The sequence below is a fragment of the Piliocolobus tephrosceles genome, chromosome 7 (genome assembly GCF_002776525.5).
Source record: "Piliocolobus tephrosceles isolate RC106 chromosome 7, ASM277652v3, whole genome shotgun sequence".
Classification (NCBI taxonomy): Eukaryota; Metazoa; Chordata; class Mammalia; order Primates; family Cercopithecidae; genus Piliocolobus; species Piliocolobus tephrosceles.
The window spans coordinates 120,142,813-120,170,627 of record NC_045440.1 but is presented as its reverse complement, the minus strand read 5'-3'; the positions used below and the strand labels follow the sequence as shown (position 1 = coordinate 120,170,627).

At 38.3% G+C, this 27,815-nt stretch overlaps 2 protein-coding genes across 2 annotated transcripts in view; one reads left to right on the top strand and one right to left on the bottom strand.

Moving 5' to 3' along the window:
- Positions 1 to 8: 8 nt before the first annotated feature.
- UTP23 (UTP23 small subunit processome component) lies at positions 9 to 5,434 on the bottom strand. Its single transcript, XM_023224848.3, has 3 exons — positions 5,147 to 5,434; positions 1,588 to 1,762; positions 9 to 477 (listed from the first exon to the last, which is right to left on the bottom strand). Exons 1-3 carry the CDS (start codon positions 5,332 to 5,334, stop codon positions 94 to 96), a joined length of 747 nt encoding a protein of 248 aa, XP_023080616.1. The 5' UTR covers positions 5,335 to 5,434; the 3' UTR covers positions 9 to 93.
- A 247-nt stretch (positions 5,435 to 5,681) lies between these two features.
- The window catches only part of EIF3H (eukaryotic translation initiation factor 3 subunit H), a 120,683-nt gene continuing 98,549 nt past the window's right edge, over positions 5,682 to 27,815 (top strand). Inside the window, exons 1-3 of the mRNA XM_023224858.1 lie at positions 5,682 to 6,421; positions 21,003 to 21,070; positions 21,225 to 21,356. Of these exons, the coding sequence (XP_023080626.1) occupies positions 21,029 to 21,070; positions 21,225 to 21,356 (174 nt within the window). The 5' untranslated portion in view covers positions 5,682 to 6,421; positions 21,003 to 21,028. The remainder of the gene's footprint in view (positions 6,422 to 21,002; positions 21,071 to 21,224; positions 21,357 to 27,815) is intronic.

Here is a 27,815-nt window from a genome sequence, read left to right as displayed (position 1 = left end):
AAAAAAAAAAAAAAAAAAAAAAAAAACACAAATACTTCTAGTTGTAAAAAATTCATTTTCACACTTGAATGTCCTTAAAAGTATCCAAAGCATTCATTCTCCTGCATTCTGCTTCTCAGAAAGTACTTTTGAGTTAGATCTGTTCCGAATTCTTATTCTTTTTCTTTTCTTTTCAGAAGCAGATGACTGTGTGTCTGGTGCCTTTTTCTTTTTCTTCAAACAGCTAAGAGGATTGGGACCACTTATTTTCTTGCGCTTTTTTCTTCTTCTCTGTTCAGGGTTTTTTACTAAACCCTGTTCCTCTTTGAGATGTTTGATACTTTCTTTCTCATGCACTGAGACAAGCTGACCCGACTCCACCGCTTTTACAAAGGCAATTGTTTTGGGAGAAGGTTTGTCCAAAACCATAGTGTTCTGAATAATAAACATGAGAGGAACTCCAGGCTCCTTCTTTACTTTCATAGACAAATTCTGATCCTATTTAAAAGAAAACAGAATTATTTAGTTCAAATGTCAATTAAGGTACCTGAAATAGGTTTTCAAGAACTGTATTAAAAATAAAAGAGATCACAGATTTTATTTTTCAAATGAGTAAGCTTCACTTATTCATCTGAGTAATGGGGGTATATTTTATGATAAAGGAAGAAAAACATAAAAACTGAGCACAGTGTTAGTAGCAGCTGTGTGAATTGGATTTACTGATACTCTAGAGCCACAAATTACAAACTAATGCAAAGGTAAATGTGTTAAGCGGGTTTCTCCTGTTTCCACTCTAAGATATTCTTCGGAAAGGGTCAAGAATGCTTGAAGAGGTTAAAGGAAAAGAAAGTGCGTAGTAATTAGCTACTCAGATTCTCAATTCAGCTCTGCCTCTGTGTAATTTTATAATTCTGATAATCAAATCTGTATGTATGTGAACTTAATATCACCCCCGAAAGTCTCTCTTCTCCTGCCTTCAAGAAGATGGGAATGTTTTTCTTTAAAAGCCTGAAGTATTTCATACTGTTGGTACAGTCTTAAGCAGTATGAACCATGACTTTGAGAAACAGTATGAAATCCAGGAACATGAACAAACATTAACAGAATATAGGAACTTTGCTCTACTTATCTTCCCTTCAAGAACCCTACAACAAATCATCACATCTCATGTCAACAATTTCTCGTTTTAAAAAAAGAAACTTCTGCCAGTGTCCAGCATGAGGGCAAACGCCTGTAATCCCAGGTACTCAGGAGCTGAGGTGGAAGGATCACTTTAGCCCAGGGGTTCGAGACCAGCCTAGGCAACATAGTGAGACCCTCAAGTCTCAAGAAACAAGCAAACAAAAAAAGCAAAACAAATGAAACATTAAAAACAACAACAACAACACCCAAAAAAAACCAACCTTCCACTACTAAAAAGAATATCACATGCTTAAAGTTTTCCTCAAATTATCAAACGACAATGGCGTTTACTGACTGCAAAATTAACTTAGAAGCCTGCATTTTTAAAAGTCTAATCACTCTAACTTTTTTCTGATTATAAATAGCTGCATATGAAGTACAAATAGAAATGGTTAAAATTGCCTGTGGTTTTAAAAGTAGTATCACCTGTGTTGCCACAAAATAATGATGAGGATTTCCCTCTTCAACCATGGAAAGCAGACATTCCGATCCGCTCACTGCATTCTTGAAATGAGGACAATTTCGAACTTGGCATTTTTGTGCAATCAATTTTGCCCCATATAAGTCGTTTCCCAACGTTTCTAACTCTTTTAACACACACCTGAAAAGAAAAATTACAGTAGATACATTTCAGTTGTTTACATAAAGTGTAAAAAACAATAGTCAATGTTTTGTTAAAATAAAACTATGCTGTTACAATCTAAATTTGTCACCATTTACTTTAAAAGATGACTTGAAAAATGCATTTACCAAGTAGGAAGAACAACAGTTAAAATTTACTGAGCACTTATTATGTTCCATGCAGCATGCAAATTGCTCTTCACATAAATTCTTGCTTAATCTCAAAATAACCCTATGAAGTTAGGTCACTTACCCTGAAATTATCCTTATTTTAGAGCACCTCATTCTGAGATTTCAAGTCACATGCCAAAGTTCAAGTAACTAGTAAGTGGTACCCAGACTTGTAGTTTGACAACAGCTCCCTTGTCCCAACCATAGTGTAATAAGCTTCTGCTTCAAGTACAAATTGGTACACTTTCAAAATATTTTCAATTCAGAACAGTAAAACTTCTCACGTCATCAAGTTGTTTTTAAAAAAAATTCAGTCATAAGAGTTCCTCGACCCTAGCCAGCCTTTGCCAGATTCTTTCTCGCCTCATCTCCTTTATCATCTTTCTGTTTTAAGATTTTGCTGCTTTAGTCATTAGACTTGACCTCTATTTTGAGTACTGCCAGCCTGTGGATATCCTGCCATCAACTCTTCAAATTCACCATGTCTAAGACCAAACCACTTTCCTGCATCCAAATTTATCCTCCAAGACTTGCTATCTCTTTGAAATTATTACTTTCCCAGACACCCTAGACAGAAATCAGAAATCACATTTGACCTTCCTGCCCTTCTTCACCCATACTCCTAAGCCATCAGTTGCTCGACCTATCTATCTCAGTAACGGTTCTTTGGAGAACCCTTGGGTTCCTGCCTTTCCTCTCCCAGGTTTAGGCCCCCCTTACTTCTTGATTGAACAACCGCAATTCATGCCTTTGCTCTCCTGTTTCTCCTATTTACCCTTCACATCACTGCAGTTACCTTTTCTAAAATAAAACCCAGGCCTGATGCCATTCTCCTGTTCTACCTCATCAGTTAACTCCACGTATCTTCAAACCTTCTACCTCTGTAGAGACCTAACTACTAGTGGCTAAGGAATATATTCCACTGAAAAACAAATGACCCGATTTCTTAAAAACATAAATTGCAACATGTAAAGGGAGGGAAAATTGTTAAAATATTTAAAAACTGCCTGGCATGACGGCTCAGGTCTGTAATCCCTTCGCTTTGGCGGGCTGAGGTGGGTGGATCACCTGCGGTCAGGAGTTCAAGACCAGCCTGGCCAACATGGTGAAATTCTCTCTCTGCTAAAAAATACAAAAATTAGTAGGGCATAGTGTCACACATCTGTAATCTCAGCTACTTGGGAGGCTGATGCAGGGGAATCACTTGAACTCGGGAGGCGGAGGCTGCAGTTAGCCATGACCGCACCACTGCACTCCAGCCTGGGCAATAAAGTGAGACTCCATCCCAAAAATACTTTTTTTAAAAAAACTTAAGCTACATAGAAATCAAATGTAATATATGTATTTAGTTTGAATCCTGATATTTAAAAGGCTTCTTTCTCTTTTCAAGATACATGCCAAAGAACTGATAGAATAATATGCTCCAAAGTAACCCATCAGTAAGGAGAGGTGAGGGATTCAACAAGATTGGCCATGTTAGTAACTGCAAAAGCTGGAGAGAGGTTTCATTATATTATTCTACTTTTGAGTTGTCTGAAAAATTCCAGAGTTAAAATAAATTTGTTAGAAAAATTGCTGTAGAACATAATTTTATGTGGCACTTCTCAACCTTTTTAATATCATAGCACTGTATTTAAAATGTTAATATTTCTATGGCACACAGGAGTATATGGACAAATTGCTTGTAGACAAAAGCAATCAATTCAGGGGCAAAGACTAGTGAAGGATTTGTAAGCCCTAAAGACTAAGAGGATCAAAACTTTGCGGGTATCTGCAACCCAGCCGAGACACTGCTTGAGAAATTCTGAACAAATACAGAAAGCTGTTCATTAAGTAGTGGTATGTGAGAAAAGGAGATTATTAACACAGTATACACAGAAAAAGCCCATACTTTGTTATGGTTGTAGTTAGAGATGGGGGTTTCCCTATGTTGCTCAGGCTCACCTCAAACTCCTAGACTCAGGCAACCCTCCTGTCTCAGCCTCCTGTGTAGCTGGGATTACAAGTGTGAGCCACCTTGTCTGGCTTAAAAGTCCATTCTTGTGCTTGTGTGTGTGTGTATAAAGAACTGGATGGATGACACTGCACATGTTAACAGTGATTATTCGTGAGTAGTGGCATTATGACTCATTTTAATTTTCTTTCTTTTTTTTTTTTTTTTTTTTTGCTTTTTAAAAAGTAAATATTCTACAACGAAAAAACTACTAAATTTCTTAATAGTTCCTCATGGTCTAGCCTCAGTTTGCCTTCTTCCTAGTTTCATTCCCAAATATATTCTGTGCTGCAACCTCTTTCCCAGGCATTTCATAACTCCATTCTGTGTGAAGAGGTCTCCACAACAAGAAGTGTCATTCTTTTCTGTCATTCAAAATAGTTCTTCCCCTCAGAATTGAACAAATGAATGGGCTCAAATGTTATCTGAAATCTGTCACAATTCTCTCCTCCCCCATCTTCATCCCCACAAGCTTCCATCCTAAGTGTTCCCACATTTCAGTGAAGAGGGGAAACATCAGACCTCGAGTGAAAACACATCCACTGCGGACTGACCTATGCACTTTACCGGCCATGAGGGAGCAGTGTGTGGCATATAGGGGGTACTTAATAAAGCGAGTTGAATAAACAAATGTTCTTGGGCAGATTCCTTAATCTCAAGTACTGACTTTTTGCCTTGGACATCAAAGATGGTAACTCAAAGATTCACTGTGAGGCCTGAAGAGTTTTGGTTTAAACTAAGAAGAGCTATGCAAATGACGGCAACCATTTGAAGAGGGGTACACTTTGGATACCGAAAAATGCTCTAGTACGCTATACTCGTTTGAGCTAACAGCAATCTTATAAGCAGTTATGACCTCTATTTTACAAATGAGGAATCCGAGGCTCAGAGAGGCTATATAACTTGACCGAAATCACAGAGCTGGTAGGACTGGGATTAAGATTCGAAGTCAGATCTTTCTGCTACAATGTGCTCTCATTCACCAGGCTAACGACACGTGATATTCACAGGGCACTGTCCAATCTGTCTATATTATAGGTATTCGCCGGACCACCTTCACCTCTCAACTTAACTGTCAACTCCACGTGGGCGGGGCGTTTTGCCCCTCCTGAGCTCGCAATGAAGGTCTGTGGGCAAGAGCCTCGCCTCTACAACACCCGACGGACCCCCTGTGCCTCCTCCCCGGCCCCCCGGGCCCACCTTGTGGTGCACAGCTGTGTCTCCCCCATGAGGTAGCGGGGCAGCTGCTCCCGCAGCTGGATGCGGCCCCGCAGCGCCGCCTGACAGAAGGTGCCGTCCAGCAGGATCTGGTACGGCTCGCGGACTCCGAAATTATTGCGGAAGAAGCCAAGATGCTTCTTGGCATGTTTCTGCCTTGTGATCTTCATGACTGGCTTACCGGGACCGAGGCCACCGGACCAGGAAGCATCAGCAAACGCCTCACGCACGACCCAGTACCCTCAATGCCAGTTTCACCCGGAAATGAAGTGCCTTTGGCGCCGGAAGCAAACGCCCCTGTCTTCCGGGCCTGCCCACTGGCTTACGTCATGTCCAGACTAGCGCGCGCTTCCATCGCGGTGCTCGCGCTTAAAGGGGCGGTCCCTTAGGGCGGAACTTGTGCGTACGCGGGAAAATCGCTGGCGTGAGCGATTCCGCATGGGGGCGCACATGCGCAGTCTGGGGCTACGGCAGAAGAAAATTACAGAATGCATTTAGCGCGTTACCTACGTTTCAGAGACACGTATCAAGAGCTTCTCTGAAAGACTGGCAGTATCATAGTAGTCAGTGATAATATTGAGCCTTAATATGTTCCAGACACTGTCCTAAGTGATTTACCTTACATTATTCCCTTGAATGTTTATAATTCCCAAGTGAAAGAAGGAAATGATATATTGGATAGCTATGAGTGGGGAGGTTTGTACTGGCTGCTTTCCCATAAAGAAATTAAGCTCGTTCACGAAGAGCACGTAGTTTGTTAGTGTTTGGAACCCAGTTTTCGTGCCTGAAGTTCAAATGTTCTTGCTACACCACCGTAGAAACTAATGTCACTCATGAACCATTTGTCAGGGCAAAGGGTGCCACCATTTTGTATTTCCTCCTGCCTTAGGACTATCCTAAATCACTCGCACGAAGTGTTTTGGAAGAACTCTGAAGAGTTTCGTTTGCCTAGAGTCAGATTCCTAACCGTGAGTCCTGGTTCTGCCACAAACCCAAGCCGTTTGATCTTGGGCAACTCCCCAAGAAAGCTGGGTTCAACTTCCTCACTGTCAAATTGGTTATAGGTCTAGATGAGTTTCAAGGACTCTTTTTATGGCTACAGTCTCTGACATAGGAAGACTACATACTGGGCCAGTAACAGGAAGGCACAAAGCTGACTGACGGTTTAAAAATTACTTGGTCAATTTGATTAATGAGGAGAATGAATCAGCAAATTTCAAGTTCTCCCATGGCTAACTGTCGAGTATCTACTTCAAGGCAAAATAATCAAAGAATGGGGAGTATGGAATTTTGCATTTTTGTCCTGGCCTGGAATCTGTCCCAGATCTAGTTTTGGCTAAAGATTGAAAGAACCAGCACAGAAAATGATTTACAACGTGATTGAATGCATTGTTTGCATTTGGGGTTTTATTTCAATATATAGGTTTATGAAATTGGCAGTAAGATCTATAATGTTAGCCCTGACCTGAGTCCCAGCACATCACTTAGATGGTTGCTTTCATTTAAACTTAAAATAAATTTAGGAATTGGAAGCAATGAAAACTTTTGCAGGGTTGGATTCATGGTCTTTGAGTGTAATTGCTCAGTACTTTTCAGTTTGAATCCTCTTTTTATCCCTGTATGCCAACTCTCTACTCCAACTATGCGCCTACCACAGACAGAGAAACGAGATACCACCTGAGTCTTGCAAAACAGTTAAAACATTTTTTCTTAAATAGCCTCGGATTTATCTACCAGCTCCTTGGCCACTTTTCTGTACTAAGAAAAATGTGGTGCAGCACTAGGGATTTTAGTCTTATCTTAGTTTTCTGTTGTTGTTTTTTAATTTACCAAACTACAGCACATTTTGTCCCCCCAAGCTCCATGTATATGACAGTGCCAGTTTGCACCCTATCTTTATTATGAAAACATGAAGATGGTCTATAATGGTGATTATCAAGTTTAAAACAAAGTTTTTGGCCGGGCGTGGTGGCTTATGCCTGTAATAGCAGAACTTTGGGAGCCTGTGGCAGGAGGATCACTTGAGCCCAGGAGTTTGAAACCAGCCTGGGCAACATAGGGAGCCCCTGTCTCTACTAAATTAAAAAAAAACGAAATGAGAAAAAAAAATAGAGTTTTCTATTATAGCAGTGTTTCTCAAAACATGGTCCTGAGATATGCAGAAAAAGCTCTTAGTGTGCTTGTTTAAAATGCCCATTTCTGATTCAGAGTAAGTATTGAGGGAGAGGGGTATTATTCAGAGAGGAAGTGACAATTATTACAATCTCCCCAAGTCATTATTATGCTCATTAGTGTTCCTGAAGGACCTTTTTTGTAATAAAGCATCGTTTAGTCAATAAGATATTTTTATTAATTGGTTCACTTAATACACTTTTGTTTAGATGCCAAATGATCTGTAATGGAAAATCAATATTTAGCCACAACCAAGGCGGAAGACAAATACTGCCATTATTGAATGAACTATTTGAATATAAATTTAAATCTGAAATTTTATTTTGAAAATTATGTCATTATTAAATATTTAATATTCGTTGAAAAATTTTTGACCTTATACTGAAGGAACAATAATTCATAACAGCATTGGTAGCTTTTAGCTTTTTTCTCAAGTCAGTCCACTGGACATTTTCCATGCCAAATAGAAATCCACATTCAGCTGGAGTAAGTAGGCGATTAATTTATTTTTCTTTATTTTTTATGTTCTTCATTTTATTATGTCTGGATCAAATATAGTTTTATAATATTATGCTGTTGTACATGATTTTGAAGTTTTTTTCTTCATGAAATTTTGATGAAGCCATGTTGACATGAGAATAATTTATTTTTGAAATGTGTGACTAATTCCCAAATAGCACTTTCTCATGAAAGATTCATGGCCTAAATGGAATTAAACAGGTAAACATTAAACATAATTTATAAAGGTTACTTTGTTGAATTTCATCAATGTTAGTATAATTTTGTTTAATTTCATAAATGTTAGACAATTTAGCTAACATATCTATTGTGGTATTATTCTGCCTTATATTCATATCTAAATATTTATAAACATTTGTTAACATTCATTAGCTCAAAAAAAATTTTTCTTCCTAACATTATCTAACATACTGTCTAAATAAATAATTTAGCTAAATAATTTTTTTTTTTTTTTGAGACGGAGTCTGGCTGTGTCGCCTGGGCTGGAGTGCAGTGGCCGGATCTCAGCTCACTGCAAGCTCCGCCTCCCGGGTTTACGCCATTCTCCTGCCTCAGCCTCTGGAGTAGCTGGGACTACAGGCGCCCGCCACCTCGTCCGGCTAGTTTTTTTTTGTATTTTTAGTAGAGACGGGGTTTCGCCGTGTTAGCCAGGATGGTCTCGATCTCCTGACCTCGTGATCCGCCCGTCTCGGCCTCCCAAAGTGCTGGGATTACAGGCTTGAGCCACCGCGCCCGGCCGCGTAAATAAATATTTTAAGACAACTTAGGGAAAGCACTTTGTATTTGAGGTCCTATGAGGTTCTTTGTTAAGATCCTCTAGGATAGGCTCTGTCATGGAATGCCTTACTGCGAAATTTCATATATGTCAGAAGGTGTTATGAAGGTCAGATATGGAGGCTGTCACCTTTTTAAACAATCTTTAAAATAAAATAAAATAACAAAAAACTTTATGTATTTCAAATTACAAAAATAACATATGCCTTTTAAAACAAGTGGAACAACACGAAGATAGTAATTTCTTCTCCCCTTCCCAGATAACACCTTGATGATCTATTATGTATCTCTCTGCAATGTTACCGTATTCACATATTGATATATCATATACATATATATACAATTTAATATTTATGTAGAGATACTGTTATGCAAAATTGAATCGTATTTTACAATTCTATACATTTGCTTTTCTCACCTACCAATCCTGTAGAAATTCCTACACACATCTCCCCAAAGTCAATTGGCAGAGTTCTCATTCATTATTTTTCATGGCTGCGTGACATTTCTTACAAAATCACCAAGTATAACATAATAGATATGACACAGACTATGAATTTTCACCCAATATCTCGTCTCTTCTTTATAGGAATAGACTCCCGATTTTATTCTGGAGTGTAATGTGCCCACATAAGCAAATCCATTCCCCAGATTTCTTCTTCTTTTTTTCTTTTCTTTTTGAAACGGAGTCTCACTCTGTCACCCATGGTGGAATGCAGTGGCAGAATCTTGGCTTACTACAACCTCCACCCCCTGGGTTCAAGCGATTTGCCTGCCTCAGCCTTCCAAGGAGCTGCGATTACAGGTACGGGCCCCCATGCCTGGCTAATTTTTGTGTTTTTATGTAGGGACCGGGTTTCACTATGCTGGCCAGGCTGGCCAGGCTTGTCTTGAACTCCTGACCTCAAGTGGTCCACCCACCTTGGCCTCCCAAAGTGCTGGGATTACAGGCATGAGCCACAGCACCTAGCCCATTCCCCAGCATTCTGTGCAGTTAGGTAGAACCATGGGATTAAGTTCTAGCCAAAGATATGTAAGTGTAAGTGTTGCATGGAATTCTGGGAAGCCAGCTTAAAGGAAGTCAACTTAGCTTGGCAGTGGACACTTTTGTGTTTTATATTTCCTTCTTTCCTACTCCCCGGAATTTGGATGGGATAGGCTTAACTCCAGCAACCTATTTTAGACCATGAGGTTTTGAGAATGGAGGTCATTCGCTTAACACTGGCAAAGCAGATAAGAGGAGCTTGGATCGCTCGCAACTGTGAAACTGTCTTTCCAAATGTAGACTTTCTACTTCTGGACTTCTTTTACATGAGAAGAAAAATAAACTTCTACCTTGGTTTTTTACTAAAAAATGTTGTCCTAAGTTCATTTTATATGTAGCCAAACTCAATGCTAACTGATAGAGGAAGTTAAAACTACCTGCCAGAATTAGATAATTTTATATGGGCAAATATGTTTGATGAAACCTTGATGTTAGTTCATGTTAGTCAATACAATTGCCGTTCCTTTGAACAGGTTCAGAATATTAGTTTATACGTTTCCTCTAAAAGGGAGAAAGTCTTCAAAGTTAAATAAACCACATCTTTCTTTACATACTATAGAAACTGTCTTGACATTTGTTTCTCTTGAAAGTATAAACAATTTGATTTGAATTTGGTATGTCAGTGGGATATATCTCCTGTTGAGGAAAGTTAGTTAAATGTGAAGAGCCCCAGCTGCTTGGGTAAGGAACATCAAGGAAATGTTAGTGTCACCCGGTTGTCAATTAATGAAAGCAAGCAGAATTCATGTATGTCAGTCCTGCCAGTATCAGTGAGCTCTTCTTTCAGGTCAAATGACAAAGGAGAAGCTGTGTCTTAGAAAAAGAGTTCAAGAGATTTCTGTTTCTCGAGGATATTTCTAAACTAGACAGTAAACAGGAAGTGCCCATCATTAGTTATCAGATGACTATTGTCAGATCACTATAAAATTAGACTAGCAAGTTTGCTTTCTGTAATAATGTATTTGGATGAAATCATACTTAGAACAAATACTGCCATGTTAGGTAAATTGAAATATATCTGTTTCTCTAACAGATACATGTATGTATGTATGTATGTATGTATTTATTTGAGACAGAGTCTAACTCTGTTGCCCCAGCTGAAGTGCAGTGGTGCAATCTCGGCTCACTGCAAACTCTGCCTCCCAGATTCAAGCGATTCTCTTGCCTCAGCCTCCAGAGTAGCTGGGATTACAGGTGCCCACCACCATGCCTGGCTGATTTTTGTATTTTTAGTAGAAACAGGTTTTTACCATGTCGACCAGGTTGGTCTCAAACTCCTGACCTCAAGTGATCTGCCTACCTCGGCCTCCCAAAGTGCTGGGATTACAGGTGTGAGCCACTCACCCAGCCTGTCTCTAACAGATTTAAATAGTGCTCTCCACTGGCATTTTACTACAAAATGTTTAATGGCATTAATTTAAATGGTTAAAAAATAAAAACTATTGGAGCAGAGCAAAAAGTTAAGAAGTAGTACCAATGGCAAGCATGTTTTAGTGTAATGCAAAGCAAACTGCCATTTGAAATTTAATTACATTATTATTGAAACTGATAGAGAAGTTCACACTAAATGGGTCTTTCATTTTAATCTATCAAAGCACTTTAGAAGGTTAATGAATCCTTACAAAATTATTGTAGGTAACCAAATATTATTACTGTTACTTAAAGAAGTTTAAAGATTAGAAATTATGTCAGATTACAGCTTTGAAAGGATTTTCTAAGAAACACTATTTATAGTTAACAAAATGTTGAAGACAACTCTTTCACTCATGGTTTTGTATATATTTTTAAGCAGCAGGAGGACTCAGGGCAGAAACTGAACTTCTGATGGCAAGAAATTAAACATGCTTTCAATAATTCAGTAGAATATTATTTCAAGGTCTAGTACTTGTAATTGAATTACACCAATATGAAGTATTAATTGCATGATATTATACAAAATAAAAGTAACTCTTAGAATCCTCTCAAATTGCTTTTTTTTTTTTTTACTGCAAGATTACTTTGTTTAAATATTAGTTGGTAAGTGATGAATCAAAATACTGTGATGAAAAATCCAACGTCATTTAAAAAATTATTACTATTTTAGCAAACATATGGAAAATGCCCACATGCTAATTCTTATGTGTAAATGAATATTATTTTCTTTTTATTGGCTCCAACTTTATACTCTCTATTGTTGCTTTCATAACACTGAACAAATTACTTAGCTCTTCAAAGTATAACCTCCCATAGTCTCGTTTCACATGTGTACACAAAAGGAGGCCAATGACTTAAATTGATCTCAATAAGGCTAATGAGAAAGACCTTTTTTCTATGGCTGGGGGAGAGGTTTTCTTGAAATAAACAAAACAAAAAGTGTATTGTTTCCATTGTTACTGAGAGCTTGAGATTATAGTGGTAGCCAGTCTGCAGTCAGAACCCAAACATAGCAGGAGACAGAGTCCATCAAGTCATCAAGTCATCAAGTAATGAAACTGGAGTCTTTATGCTGCTTCACTTGGAGTATGCCCTTCTCTAGACATCCAGATCCATGATAGCATATATTTCCCTTTTGTTTAAAATAATTAAAATTGGCAGGCTGAGCATGATTATAGGCTCACATCTATAATCCTAGCACTTTGGGAAACCAAGGCAGGAGGATCACTTGAGCCCAGGAGTTTGAGGCCAGCCTGAGTAACATTGAGGAGCTGGTTCTCTACAAAAAGTACAAAAATTATTCAAGTATGGTGCTCTGTGCCTGGAGTCCCAGCTATTTGACAGGCTGAGGTGGGAAGATCACCTGAGCCTGGGGAGGTTGAGGCTGCTGTAAGCCGAGATCGTGTCGTTGCACTCCAGCCTGAGCAACAGAGTAAGATACGGCAAACGCTTACACACACACACACACACACACACACACACACACACACACACACATCTTTTGGCTCATCTGAATATAGAACGAGCCAGATGAACCCCCAAATTTATACTCTCTGTTGTAAGTGAACGCTCTCTATCGTAATAAAATGACATTTAACAACATTTAGGGGTTCATCTTTGGTGTCCTGACTCTCATTTTACTGCATTGAAAGGGATTTAAGTGTCTTAGCCAAGTGAGGGAAAGCAGCTCCAATACTGGGTGGTTCTGAGGCATGGAATGGTCACAGCCTGACTTTTACTGGGCTGTGTTTTTCTAGTGGGTAGAGTTATTAGGCCACAAAAGCTGAACTAGTTAGACTGTTTATTTTTTATTTGCTCACTCAGGTGTGACAGGCTGTCCTCTGCTTCCTGTCCTCATGCAGTAATCACACATGGGCAGCACCCACAGCTTAGTTTGGAAGGCCCTCATCAGCCTCTCTCTTTTCGCCTGTAACTAAATTAGAAATATTTCCAGCAATTGGAGAAGTATGCTAAAAACATTAGTTTCTGTGACAAAGAGAATGAAGAACATCTTGTTGTGAATACAGGATAAATTTATTTTATATAATAAATAAATATCTACAATGAAATTAACATCCACAATATTGAACTTCCTTATGGGAGGCTAGAAAGACAGCTTTATGGTTGTGACCAACCATCTTTAAGTGATTAAATATATTTAGTTTCTTCTATAATCTGTTATTTACTTTCTTATGCATACTTCAGGTTTATTTTGTTCTTATTTGTCTAGGATGTTAGAGAGCTTAGATGATGGATTTGACACATTTCCTTTTTCTAATGTGGGCAGGTAGCTATAAACTTCTTTCTCAGCACTGATGTATCTGTGCCCACACATTTTAATATTTTATATTTTCATACTCATCTAGTTCAGTTTGTGTGTATGTTTTAAAATTTTCCTGGAGACTTACTCTTTGATCTGTGGATTAATATTACTAGAAGTATGTTGTTTAGTTTCCAAATACTCAGAAAATTTTGTTATCCTATGTTTTAATTCCCTGTTTAAATATATTGTGATTTGAGAACATACTATGAATAATTTCAATTCAGAAATCATTAAATTTGGTGAGGTTTAAGCTTGCTGAGGTTTGTTTATGGTTCAGGATATGACCTGTATGTTCCATGGATGCTCGAAAAAAGTGTGTATTTTGTACTTTCAGGGTTCCATAAATACTGATTCGATCCTGTTGGTTGATGGTATTGTTGAGATCCTTATATCCTTATTGATTTTCTCCATAGTTGTTCTATCCATTGTTGACAGAGGGAGTTGACATCTCCAACTATAATTATGGATTTGCCCATTTTTTTCTTTCAGCTCTATGAGATTTTTCCTCACATAAGTTCTGATTTCTGTGGGGGCATACACATTGAGAATTCTCAAGTGTTCTTTGTGATTGACAGTTTAATTATTGTTTGTTGTCTCCTTCTGTCTCTGATTATTTTCTTTTCTCTGAATTTTGCTTTATTTGATGTTAATATAGCCACTCCTGCTTTCTTTTGATTAGTGGTTACATGGTGTATTTTTTGCATCGTTTTACTTTCTTTGTACTTATATTACTATGTTTGAAGTGAATTTCTTATAGACAGCCTACGGATAGATCATGTTTTTATCCATTTATTCATTCATTCAATTGTTTTCCTTTAATTGGTATATTTAAAACATTTATATTGGCTGGGCGTGGTGGCTCATGCCTATAATCCCAGCAGTTTGGGAAGCTGAGGTGGGCAGATCACCTGAGGTCAGGAGTTCGAAAGCAGCCTGGCCAACATGGCAAAACCCTGTCTCTACTAAAAATACAAAAATTAGCTGGGTCGGGTGGGGGGTGCCTGAAATCCCAGCTATTCGAGAGACTGAGGCAAGAGAATCGCTTGAACCCAGGAGGTGGAGGTTGCAGTGAGCCAAGATCACACCATTGCACTCCAAGCCTGGGTGACAGAGGGAGACTCTATCTCAAAAAAAAAAAAAAAAAAAATTAATGTAACTATTAATATATTTGGGCTTAAGATTGCCATTTAAGTTACTTTTTATTCATTCTCTCTGTTTTCATTTCTCTCTTTTCTTTTTCTTCATCCCTCTGGGTTATTTGAACATTTTAAATCATATATTGATTTATTTATGTTATTTTGAGTGTATCTCTTTGTAAAGCTTTTTAGTGGTTTCTCTAGGGTTTACATTACATTTAAATAATTTATCACGGTTCAGTGCTTTGTCATTTTACCAGTATAAGTGACATGTAGAAACTTCACCTCTTAGCCAAATGAGGGAAAGCGGCTGAATTTCAATGCAGACATGTAGAAGAAACTAAGAAACTTACTTTAAGGGCCATATAGGCCCTTAAACATGTCCATTTAGATGTAATTGTCTTGACTATTTCTTCTACAGACATTTAGAACCATGCTGGACAATCTCATGATTTTTGTTTTAACCAAAAAAAATAATTTAGAAAACTCAAGATGAGAAGGAAAGGCTACTATAATTATCTGTATTTTAATATACTGTGTTCTTTCTTCTTTAAGAATGGTTCAATGTTTGGTTTGTTTGTTTTTTGTTCTTGTCCTTTCCTTTCTTTATAAATTCTTTTAGCAGGTCTTCCAGGGTAGGTATGCTAGTGACAAATCCTCTCAATGTTTTTTCATCTGAGAATGTCTCGATTTCTCTTTTATTCTTAAAGGATATTTTTGCTGAATATTTGCTTCTCGATTGACATTTTTTTCTTTCAGCAGTTGAAAAATGTGTAACTTCCTCCTGACTTCTGTGGTTTCTAATGAGAAACTCACTTTAATTCTAATTGTTTTTCCTGTATAAATAAGGTGTTATTTCTTTCTTCTGCTGTCAAGATTTTTTCTTTGTTTCCAGAAGTTTGACTTTGATATGTGTTGGTGTAAATTTCTTTAGGGGGTGTCCCTTTTGGAGTTTGCTAAGCTTCTTGAATTTGTAGGTTATGATTTTTGCCCTATTTGGAATGCTTTCAGTCATTATTTGTTCAAATGCTTTTTCATCCCTGTTCTTTTTTTCTTCTCCTTTTGAGATTCCTATGATAGGATTGTTTGATATTTTTTCTTTTTTTAAGTTAGGGTCTCACTTTGTCACCCATCCTGGAGTACAGTGGCATGATCTTGCCTCACTGCAACCTCCGCCTCCCAGAGGGTCTCACTTTGTCACCCAGGCTGGAGTACAGTGGCATGATCTTGGTTCACTGCAACCTCTGCCTCCCAGGCTCAAGCGATCCTCCTGCCTCAGCCTCCCTAGTAGCTGGAACCATAGGCACATGCCGCCACCACCCAGCTAATTTTTTGTATTTTTGGTAGGAATGTTTTTCACATGTTGCCCGGGCTGGTCTCAAACTCCTGAGTTCAAGCAATCCACCTGCCTCAGCCTCCCAAAGTGCTGAGATTATAGGTGTGAGCCACCGCACCTGGCCTGATTTTTTTTTCTTACAGTTCCACAGTTTCCCAAGGCTCTGTTCATTTTTTGTACCAGTCTATTTTTTTATTATGGTAAGATGTATGTAACATTTAATCTGTCATGAAACTAGAGTAAAATTTTGAAAAATCAAAAAAAGTATATGTAGCATAAATGTTGACATTTAAACCCCTGAGTGTACGATTCAGTGCCATTAAGTACATTCAGTGTACATTTACATTGTTGTTCAACATTGTCACTATCCATCTCCAGACCTTTTCCATCATCCCAAACTGAAACTTGGTACCCAATAAATAATAACTCCTAGTTCTCCCTCATCCCAGGTGTTGGTAAACACTATTCTACTTTCTTTCTTGATGAATTTGACTATTATGGAAATCTCATAAGTGAAATAATACAGTATTTGTTCTATTGTGTCCAACTTATTTCAATTAGCATAATGTATTCAAGGTTCATCTAAGTTGTAGCATGCATTAGAATTTAATTCCTTTTAAGACTGTATAATATTCCGTTGTATGTTGTATTAGTCTGTTCTCAGGCTGCTGTAAAGAACTGCCTGAGACTGGGTAATTTATAAAGGAAAGAAGTTCGACATGACTGGGGAGGCCTCAGGAAACTTACAATCATGGTGGAAGAGGAAGCAAACACATGATGGCAGGAGAGAGAAGTGGTGAGCAAAAGGGGAAAGCCTCTTATAAAACCGTCAGTTCTCATGAGAACTCACTATCATGAGAACTGCATGGGGTGACTGCCCCCATGATTCAATTACATCCTACTGGGTCCCTCCCATGACACATGGGGGTTATGGGAACTACAATTCAAGATGAGATTTGGGTGGGGACACAGCCAAACCATATCATATGTATATACCACATTTTGTTTATCCATTTATCAGCAGATGAACATGTGAATTGTTTCCATTTTTTGGCTATTGTGAATAATGATGTTATAAACATTGATGTACAAATATGTTTGAATTTCTGCTTTCAATTCTTTTGGATGTATACGTGAAAGGGAAATGCTGGATCATTTGGTAATACTATGCTTAATTTTTGAGGAAGTGCCATATTGTTTTCCACAATGGTGCATCATTTTACATTCTGTTAAGTTACTGTACAGATTAGGTCATTTCTATCATTCTCTCTCTATTTTGTTGACCTTTTTCTTTTTTCCTTTTGATTCTGCTGTTAAGCCCATTCATTTAGCTTTTGGTTTTGGTTATTGTACTTTTTAGGTTCTAAATTTCCATTTGCATTGCATTTGGTTCTTTTTTTTTTCCTTTCCTTTCCAACTTTTATTTTAGGTTTAAGGGTTACATGCACAGGTTTGTTACATAGGAAAATTGCATGTTGTGGAGGTTTGGTGTACAGATAATTTTGTCATCCAGGTAATCTGTATAATACCTGATAGGTAGTTTTTCAATCTTTGTTCTCCTCCCATCCTTCACCCTCAAATAGGCCCCAGTTATTGTTCTTTTCTTTGTCATGTGTATGCAATGTTTAGCTCCCACTTATAAATGAGAACGTGTGGTATTTGGTTTTCTGTTTCTATGTTAATTCACTTAGGAAACATCCTCTAGCTCCATCCATGTTGCTGCAAGGTCATGATCTCATTTCTTGTATAGCTGCACAGTATTGCATGCTATATATGTACCACATTTCTTCATCCCATCCACCACTAATGGGCATCCAGGTTGATTCCAAGTCTTTGCTATTGTGAATAATGCTGTGATGAACAGATATGTGCATGTGTCTTTATGGAGAATGATTTATATTCCTTTGACCATATATACGTAATAAGATTGCTGGGTCAAATGATAGTTCTATTGTAAGTTCTTTCAGAAATCTCCAGACTGCTTTCCATAGCAGCTAAACTAATTTACCTTCCTACCAGCAGTGTACAAGTGTTCCCATTTCTCTGAAACCTCACCAACATTTTATTTTTTGACTTTTTAATTATAGTCATCCTGACCAGTGTGAGATGGTATTTCATTGTGGTTTTGATTTGCATTTCCCTAATGATTAGTGATATTGAGCATTTTTTCATACGTTTGTTGGCTACGTGTGTGTCTTCTTTTGTAAAGTGTCTATTTATGTCCTTTGGTGGTCCTTATTTACATCTTGTATATCTTAGATAAGCTGAATTTGTTTGTTGAGACTTTATTTGTTTCAAGTGTGTTTGTAATTGTTTATTGAAACATTTTATGAGGGCTGCTTTAAAATCTTTGTCAGCTAATTCTAACTTCTCTATCATTTCAGCAGCATCTATTGATTGTCTTGTTTCATCTAGTTTGAAATCTTCTAGTGCATGTACATCCTGGTTCTTGAGGAGATGAAAGATTTTTAATTGAAACTTGGACATTTGGGTATTTTTTTTTTAATGAACTCTGGATCTTATTGAGACCTTATGTTTTAGCTGACTTCCACTGACACAGTTCTGGCAATACAAGGGCAGGGGAGTAGGCCCTCTCGTCACTTCCTAGAGAGGGTACAGTAACACTGGGCCTCCATTGACTCCCTTGGGAGGTGGTTCTTTGTTACTGGTAGAGGGATGGGAGTTCCAGATCCTGCTAGACCTTCACTGATATCTCCTTGATGAAAGGGCTAGGAGAGTCTCATTACTGCTCTCTGTGTTGCCCCCACTGACACATACGATGGGTGACCTCATAACCACTTGGCTGTGATGAAATACTGGTTCTCTACTAGGCTTCCTCTAACATCATTCCTTTGGGGCATAGCATGGGTGCCTCATAGCTGTCTGGTAAGTGTGGAATTGCAAGCTCCCACATGGTCTCCAATGACAGCGTGCAGAGAACAGGATTTTTTTAGAGGTTTTAAAAATTTGTTTTTGTTTTTGTCTGTTGTTGTTTTCAGGTCACTGAATGTCAGCTCCAAGCCTGGGATATATGTGACAATTAGAAACCTTGGGAAATCACCACCTTGTTGTACTTTGGGTCCTGAGGTCCCTAGTCGGTCTTCTTTCTTCTCTGCATTTTTCAATCTCCTTATGTTTCTTTTATACATAATGTCCAGGCGTTTAGTTGTACTTACTAGGAGGAAGTAGAAAAAAAATATGTCTACTTCATCTTTCCAGAAACAGAAATCTGGATTCTGAAAACATTTTGAAGATGGAGTCTATAGGATTTTCTGATAGATCAGGGGTAGGGCATGAAAAAAACAGAGTAGTAAAAGATGACAGAGAAGGTTTTTGGCCTTATCAACTAGAAGAATAGAGTTGTCATCAAACGAGATGGGGAAGACTGTGAGAAGAACATTTTGGGGGATAAGGGTGGTGGTATCTGCAGCTCAGTTCTGGAAAGATTAAGTGGGAGGTGCCTATTGGACATTTAGATGGGGATGTTGAATAGGCAGATGAACATGGTAGTGTGTTCAGTGGAGAGGTCTGGGGATAAATTTGGGAATCAGAATATATGCGATGTTGAGAGCCCTGAGAATGGATGAGATCACCATAAAAGGAGCAAAAATAGGGGAAAGAAGATGTTCAAATTCTAAATGTTGGTGCTCTTCAATATTTCAAGTTTGAAAAGGGGTAGAAAAATCAGGAATGGGAACTGAGAATAAAGGAGGTAGCCAGTGAGATACGAATGAAATTAGGAATCCAAGTGAAGGAAATGTCATTGCTTCTGGGCCCTTTCTTGTCAAGGTGATCATATTGATTTCTTAATTCAAATTCTTCATATTCTCTGTCTCTCTGTCTCTGTCTCTCTCTCTCTCGTACCTCTTACATCTAGTCTATTTCATAATGAGGACCCACATTAACCGTCTCAGGACAGATGAAAATAACCCATTGTAGTGTGTTTAGCACACATGGCTGCAAAAACTTAGTTGGATATCTTCAAGGACAAAAAAATTGCAAAGAAATGTTAAACTTTATAGTTTTACTGTTATGAAGATATTGGTATCATAATTCTGAAACAAAACTGTATTATGTATGTTGTAGGATAAAGCAATAAATAAATGTATTATTGTTCATAAGTAGCCTAGCTGTTTTCTAATGCTCATCATTCCAGCTACCTAGTGGTAGGCAAAAACCTCCAGTCTGCTCTTCCATGAGAGATTTTCTTTCTTCTTTTTTTTCTTTTTGTGAATGTTCTATTACCAAATTCTAGTGTAGTTCTACGTGGATCAACCTTTAACACCTCTAAATTTGTGGACTTTCTCTGTGATCTAGGATGTAGTCTATTTTAATAAATATTTCAGATACACTCGAAATGAGAGGATATTAACTTTTCATTTTGTAGTGTTAAGAATTTGTAACATGTAATTATTTCTTCTCCCAGATTGAAATATAACACCAGATCCCAATGACAAAACAACAAAAAATTTCAGGGCAGGATATACCGTTTATTGATTTAACTATTTCATCAGTTCTGTATATATATTGATTGAATGAATAAACATTTCAAAAACAAGGGATAGGAAAAAAGTCATTTGGAAGTAGAAAAGAATGTTTTAAATTACTTATTTAAAATGGCTTCTTACAGTTGTCACATATTCTTTTAAGGACTTGAGATGTGTATTTCAGAGTAATGTGTCATAAATCAGCGTGATTTTTAGAAAGTATGTTCTGCATCATCCTTCAACAATACCTAAAATAACTTCTTTGATACTTTACTCATGTAAATCTCTACATGAAACTAATAGCAGAAGGCTACTATTTCTGGTAATTCTGATAAAAGTTTCCATGTCTTAATTTCTGTATAATCTAAGTGGTTACAAGTAGCTATCTAAAATTACGTAAAACAAGTTGCGCAATACTGGCTCACCGCTAATTAACAGAATAATGTCGGACAAAACACTCCTCAGTTTTCTAATATGCATAATGCGAGTTAGTACAGCACTTCATTGCGAGATCAGAAATGAAAGCATTTTTACATAAGAAACACTACAGAAATAATGTAAACTGTAATGCTATTATGCCCGTTTGCCTAATGGTGAATGATTAAACATTTAAAAAGTTTACTTTCATCTTAGATCATTTCATTGGAAAGAGGTCGAAAATGTACAGTAGGCATGCACAAAGGATAACGCCTGGAAATAAGGTAAAACTGGAAAAGAGGAGGGAGGCGGGGCCCAGTATTGGCTTCTCCTTCCATCTCCGCCCCTCGAACGCCGGCCTGCGAGTGACGTCACGCGAGACTTGTACTTCCGCTTCCGGTAACTCACGTTTCTCTTTCTTCCTGTTTGTCTGCAAAGATGGCGTCCCGCAAGGAAGGCACCGGCTCTACTGCCACCTCTTCCAGTTCCACCACCGGCGCAGCAGGGAAAGGCAAAGGCAAAGGCGGCTCCGGAGATTCAGCCGTGAAGCAAGTGCAGATAGATGGCCTCGTGAGTGCTGTTCCGTTTCCTCTGGCCCGCGTGGGGAGCGCAGTTCCCAACCCCGTCCCACCGGCCGTACTTTTCAGCATTCTTCCCCCCGGGCTTGGTGTGGCTGGGCCAAAGTTTTTCCCTAGTACTTTTCTCTTTCATCTTCACTTTTTGTTCAGGAGAGGCGAGAACCTTCTCTTGTCTTCTAACGGGACAGTTGGGGCTTCAGGAAGGGGACTGAGAATAGGGGTGTGAGTGACAGGTTCCTGGGGTCTTTGTTTTGAGATGCCCGGTGGGGGGATTTGGAGAAAGACTCCTGGAGACAAGCAGCTAACAAAGGTGTCGAGTAGGATTTAGGGACCTAGTAGGGCTCTGGGAAGGAGAGAGTAAGGAAACTCCACTGCTTCCCTGCTAGGATCTGATATCTATACTTCCCAAGTGGAGGTGTACCTTGTAGCCACTCTTTTGAGCCTGTACTTCGGCGCTTTTATCTGAAACCGCATAATTTAAAATAGACTCTTTTGTAGGGTTCATTCTGAAAAACATAAAAGAATATCAAAGAGAAGGGCTTTAGATGTGTTTAATAGTTAAGGTTCGTGAACTAGGACATCCAAGGAAATTCTCGATAAGGAAATGGACTTAGCTGGGAAAGGGAAAATCTAGAATGAGAAATTTTATTTCTGTTGTTTCGAAGCAAAATGCATTTGTACGACATTCTAGTTTTAAAAGCATCCTTCCTGCTGCTTTTTTTAAAAAGCATCCTCTCTTTGATTTTTTTTAAAGGTTATTTCCTATTAATGCAGATCTTAGATGCTTGTAATAAGGAAGTACTTTTAAATTCATGTGAAAATTGTAATTGCAAGGGGGTATTTTTAAGTGGAAACTATTGATAATTTAAACCCAGCGTATAATTGAATCAGTTGAACTGACTTAGTTAAACTGGATACCAAAGTGTAGCCTGGTGGTTATGACCTCATTCAGTCTTCTAGGCTCTTCCACTTAACCAGCTCTGTGACTTTAGGCAAGTTAGCCTTTCCAAGCTTTGCTTTCCTCATCTGTCAAGTTGGAATGATAAGTATCTATATCATAGAGTTGTTTGGATTAAATGAAAAAATTTATGTGGTGACCTGTGGTACAATGTAATCATTTAATGTTATGATTATTATTATGAGTTTAATGTCTGTGGTTAGCAGAGTTTGAAAGATGCAGGCAAGAGATTAACTTTGGGATGTTTTGTTCTAAATGTCACTTGTGTAATACTTTGAAAATGCAGAACGGGCGCGGTGGCTCAGGGCTGTAATCCCAGCACTTTGGGAGGCCGAGGCGGGTGGATCAGGAGGTCAGGAGTTCGAGACCAGCCTGACCAACATGGTGAAACCCTGTCTCTACTAAAAATACAAAAATTAGCCGGGCATGCTGGCGCGCGCCTGTTATCCCAGCTACTCAGGAGGCTGAGGCAAGAGAATCACTTGAACCTGGGAGGCGGAGGTTGCAGTGAGGTGAGATTGTACCACTGCACTCCAGCCAGGGCAATAGAGCGAGACTCTGTCTCAAGAAACAAAAACAAAAACAAAAAACAGAAAAGAAAATGGAGTACTATTTGGTCTGTGTACTGCCACTCTGGCTTTCCCTGGCTCATGGGAGGCAGATGTGTGTTCAGGAATAAATGACGTGTCTTTAGAGATTGCAAATCTCTAAAGCTTGTGGGTGGACTTAGATTACACTTGTTAAAATAAGTGCCACTTGGCCGGGTTCCGTGGCTCACGCCTGTAATCCCAGCACTTTGGGAGGCCAAGGCGGGCAGATTGCGAGGTCAGGAGATGGAGACTATCCTGGCTAACACGGTGTAACCCCTTCTCTACTAAAAGTACAAAAAATTAGCCGGGCGTGGTGGCGGGCGCCTATTGTCCCAGCTACTTGGGAGGCTGAGGCAGGATAATGGCGTGAACCCAGGAGGCGGAGCTTGTAGTGAGCAGAGATCACGCCACTGCACTCCAGCCTGGGTGAGTGAGACTCCGTCTCAAAAACCAAAAAAAAAAAAAAAAAAAGAAAAAGAAAATAAGTACCACTTATACACTTGGGAAATGTTTATTTCTTAGAAACATATTTCTTAATAAATTTGCTATGTCACAACAGCACTCTTTGAATCACTTAGTTTCCAGAGTTGAAAAAGGCAACAGGTCGGTGGCATAAATCTATCTGGAGGTCATTTATTCAGCAAATACTTTAGGACGTTCTTTTAAGTGCCAAATACTGTCTAACATAGGGCAGTGATAAAAGCACTTCCATAACAATGTCCTGGCAGCTTTAAGAGGGATTGTTGAATTAAAAAGAGACCTGCAGGTGGAGATGGACTGGATCACTTCAAGTTTCACAAATAGGCAATGGGCTTAGGAAGGTTAAGAAACTGGTTCTCAATTTTGTGGTTTCACAAATTACTCTTTTTTTAATCAGCTCTCAGAATTGATTAATGCTAAGGAACCGATTAATCCTTCTCACAGGAGATTGGTTTATATACATGTAAATGTTGATTTACTTATTTACTGTGGAAGACATACCTTTTCAGTGGTGAAAATGCTCGTATCTGCCACCAAAAAGACCCTTTTTGATTACCAAAGCACCTTGGAAATCGGATAAAAAATCAGAAGCTTACTAGTGACTCCAAAATCAATCATAATAAGAGCAGCTAAAGGATTATTTTACGTGAGGGTTATTTATATCCAGATTCTTGATGAACTTAGTGAATTATCTCTCATTCACAGTAGTGGGTACCTCTCTGCTTTTTTCTCCACCGATTGGGTAGATATTAACAAAATAAATTCCTAACAACTTTCCCTATCTTTGGACATCTGCTTTTCTGTCATTTATATAATTTTAGGCAGCTAGATTATAATGCAGTTGCAAGGTTCTTTTATCTTGGTTGCTCATATTTTAATTGTGAATGTTTTCCAGTTACCATAAATCATGTAGGAAACATTGAAATGGTATGTTCTTTATGCCTTATGCATTATTAGATACAAGGAGTACTGGTTACTCTAAATTTTATTAATGGATGATTGTGCATGGAGTGACCAAGAATCATCCATCTTTAATACTGTCTCTACATGGATGTCTTATAAGTATACCCACCTTTGCCCAGATACGGTTTAAAAAAACTCTTACACCCTCCCCTGCCCTCCCCTCCCCTCTCTCCCTTCTTTCCTCCCTCTCTCTCTTCCTCTCTTTCTCTCTCTTTCATTCTTTCATCTTGATTAACAGTGTTACTCTTAGGAAAGCAGTATTATATATCAGCCAAGAGAATCCTGAAGGCAGACTTGTACTCAGATCTTTATTCCAGCAGTAAGCATGACCTTGGGGAAGTTATTAATTTTTCTAGGCCTCAGAAATTAATTTTTCTAGGCCCCCTTTATAAAATGGGGATGATGATAAAGTAGTAACTCATAAGGGTTGTGAGAATGAAATTCTGAGGTATTTAAAGTGTTTAATACCTGTGTCATCGTAAACACTCAGATTACTGTCAGTGTCTTTGCCACTCTCATCCTTATTAATGTTTCTCAAATCATTCCGAAAGCTAACTTTGCTAATGTAGATTAGAATTGTAGAAAGAGCACTGAACTGGTAATCAGGAGACATGCATTCCAGTCTGCAACCACCAGTAACTAACAACACTTCTATGATTGTTTTACTCCAAAGGTACATTTTCTCATCCACAAAATGCCACTATCCCTATCAATTTTAATAGTTTATGATTTCTTTCTTTTGCTTTCATACCTAAATCCTGAGGGTTCTTACTGGTGTATGACCCTAATCAATCACTATCCTTCCTTTTAGGCCACTTACTCCTCACCTTTTATGTTTCTTCCCTATCTGTGTATGTTGGAATGCCTCATGGTTTAGGTTTTGGCTTTTCTTTTAGTCTCTGCTTGACATAGATAGTGTAATGAAGTTAATAAAAGTACATACTCTGGAGCCAGACTGCTTGGGTTTGATTCCCAGCTCTGAAATTCGCTGAATGACGTTGGGTAAGTCTTTGTGCCTCATTTTCCTCATCTGAATTGTTTTGAGACTTTAAATGGGCTGAATATATGTCAATAAGTAGAACAATGTCTGGGACAGAATAAGTCACCATTTAGGTGTAGCTGCTGCTTTATTTGCAGTAATTATAGTAGTATTTTTAAAGGTATTCTTATCTGTGCTCATGGCTTTAAATATTATTTATATGCTGGTAAGTCCCAGATTTATATTTCTGCCAGTAATGGCTCTTGAATGCTTCTCTTGATTACCCATTGCCTGTTTGACGTCACTATTTGGATATCTCATAGGCATCTCGTGTTTAACATGTCCAAAATAGAATTATAGACTTGTTCTTCTCCTTATTTTTCCATCACAGCACCCTGTATTTCTGTCTAGGATTTTCCACAGCCTGTAACTATCTTGTTTGTTTTCTTCTTTGTTTTCTCCATCAGAATATATGCTACTGAGGGCAGGGACTATGCTTTTTCACCTGTTTTATCTCCAATGCTGAACCTGTTAATTGACAGAGTAGGGTAAATGAATGAGTATATATTCCATTTTATTATTTATACTACTCCTAGTTTATGTTCTAGTATCTTATATAGGTTATTTTAATATTGTTTTCCCCTGCCCTCTTCAGTCTACCATTCATACTTTTATTAAAACGTTCATTTAATGTGAACATTCAGATTTTAACTTCTTTCCTTAGATGTTTGCAGTGACTTTCCATTGAATTTAAAGCCCACCAAAATGTTGTTCTTGTTTCTTGCGTTTATGTTCAGGTTTATTTCCTTTCTTTCCAAGCTTTGTAGGAACTGTAAATTCCAGCCACTCAGACTACTTGTTTTTTTCTTTAATAAGTCATACTAAAGGCCGGGCATGGTGGCTCATGCCTGTAATCCCAGCACTTTGGGAGGCTGAGGCAGGCATATCACGAGGTCAGGAGATCAAGACCATCCTGGCTAACATGGTGAAACCCCGTCTCTATTAAAAATACAAAAAATTAGCTGAGTGTGGTGGGCGCCTGTAGTCCCAGCTACTCGGGAGGCTGAGGCAGGAGGAGGGCATGAACCCGGGAGGTGGAGCTTGCAGTGAGCCGAGATCGTGCCACTGCACTGCAGCCTGGGCGACAGAGGAAGACTCCCATCTCAAAATAAACAAATGAATGAATGAATGAATGAATGAATGAATGAATGAATAAATAAATAAATAAAGTCATGCTAAAGACAGACCTAGATTCACATCCTTATTCAAGCAGTAAGCATGACCTTGCTTTTGGTTCATGAAGTTCTTTCTCTTTGAAATTCCTCTCTTTCATCATCACATATTGAAAAAAAAATGTGACTTAATCGACTTACTCTGTTTTTTAAAAAATCCTCCATATAGTTTAACTTGAATCTGTAGATGTATTCTGTTCTTCATTCATGTAACAAATATTTATTGATTGCCAACCGTATGCCAGGTCTAGGTCTGCTACATGCTGGGATGTATTACAGTAACCTATATGAGATACTATATAGGTGAGCAAGGTAGAGCACAGTCCCGACTCTCATGACCATTCTCAGCCATATGTAGATGTAGGTGAACCCAGAGATTAGTCTCATCCTATGTTTAGCCTGATGTTTTAACACATTTGTTCCTTCCTGGCACGTTGATAGTGGCCAAGACCAATTTTTCTTATATTCTTGAACCCTTCCTTTCCTATTTTAGACCTATTTCATTAATTTCTCTGTCTCTGTAATATAGCAGTCTCTCAGTATCCACAGGGAAACCAGGACCCCTGTGTATACAAAATCTGGACATACTGAAGTCCTACAGTTGGCCCTGTGGATCCCTGTGGAACTCACATATAGGAAAAGTTGGCCTTTCCTATATGCAAGGTTCACTCCCTGAACCTGTGCAGTTCAAGTCTATATTGTTTAAGGTCAACTGTATGTTCCCTTAGGACATAAACATCATCAGGACTTTCCCATATTAAAATTTTCAGCATTGTCTGTTTTAGCTCCCTGTGTTCCATTTTTTTTTGCCCTGACTTTTTTTCTTCTTTAAGTTAATGATTAAAGGACTATTTTATATTTGTAGTCTTTCATACTTTCTAAAACTCTATTGCTGTTAGAATCTGCCACCACAGACTCCCCAAATTATTATTACTTTTTAAAGATTATTGATAACATCAGCAAAGAACTGTAAAGTATATCAAAATGTCATACATGGAAGATAGTGTCTAAACATACTGTTTAGACACCTGCTGTTCAACTTGAGAAATAGAACATAACAAGTATCTTTGAAACCACTTCCTCTTTTTCATCCTTTCCTCCAATCCCTTCTCCCCCTGTATGAATCACTATTGGTGAGCTTTGTTTTAATGATTCTTTTGTAGCTTTACCATATGGAGTATTAAACAGTTTGATTGTTTTCACCTGTCTATATGAATAAATATAAATTAAATCATAGTTTATATTCTCC

Coding starts and splice junctions, on each gene's coding strand:
- UTP23 (XM_023224848.3), bottom strand. CDS start 5,334: ATGAAGATCACAAGGCAGAAACATGCCAAGAAGCATCTTGGCTTCTTC. Junction 1,763..5,146: donor ACACAGCTGTGCACCACAAG/GTGGGCCCGGGG, acceptor TTTTCTTTTCAG/GTGTGTGTTAAAAGAGTTAG. Junction 478..1,587: donor ATTATTTTGTGGCAACACAG/GTGATACTACTT, acceptor TCTTTTAAATAG/GATCAGAATTTGTCTATGAA.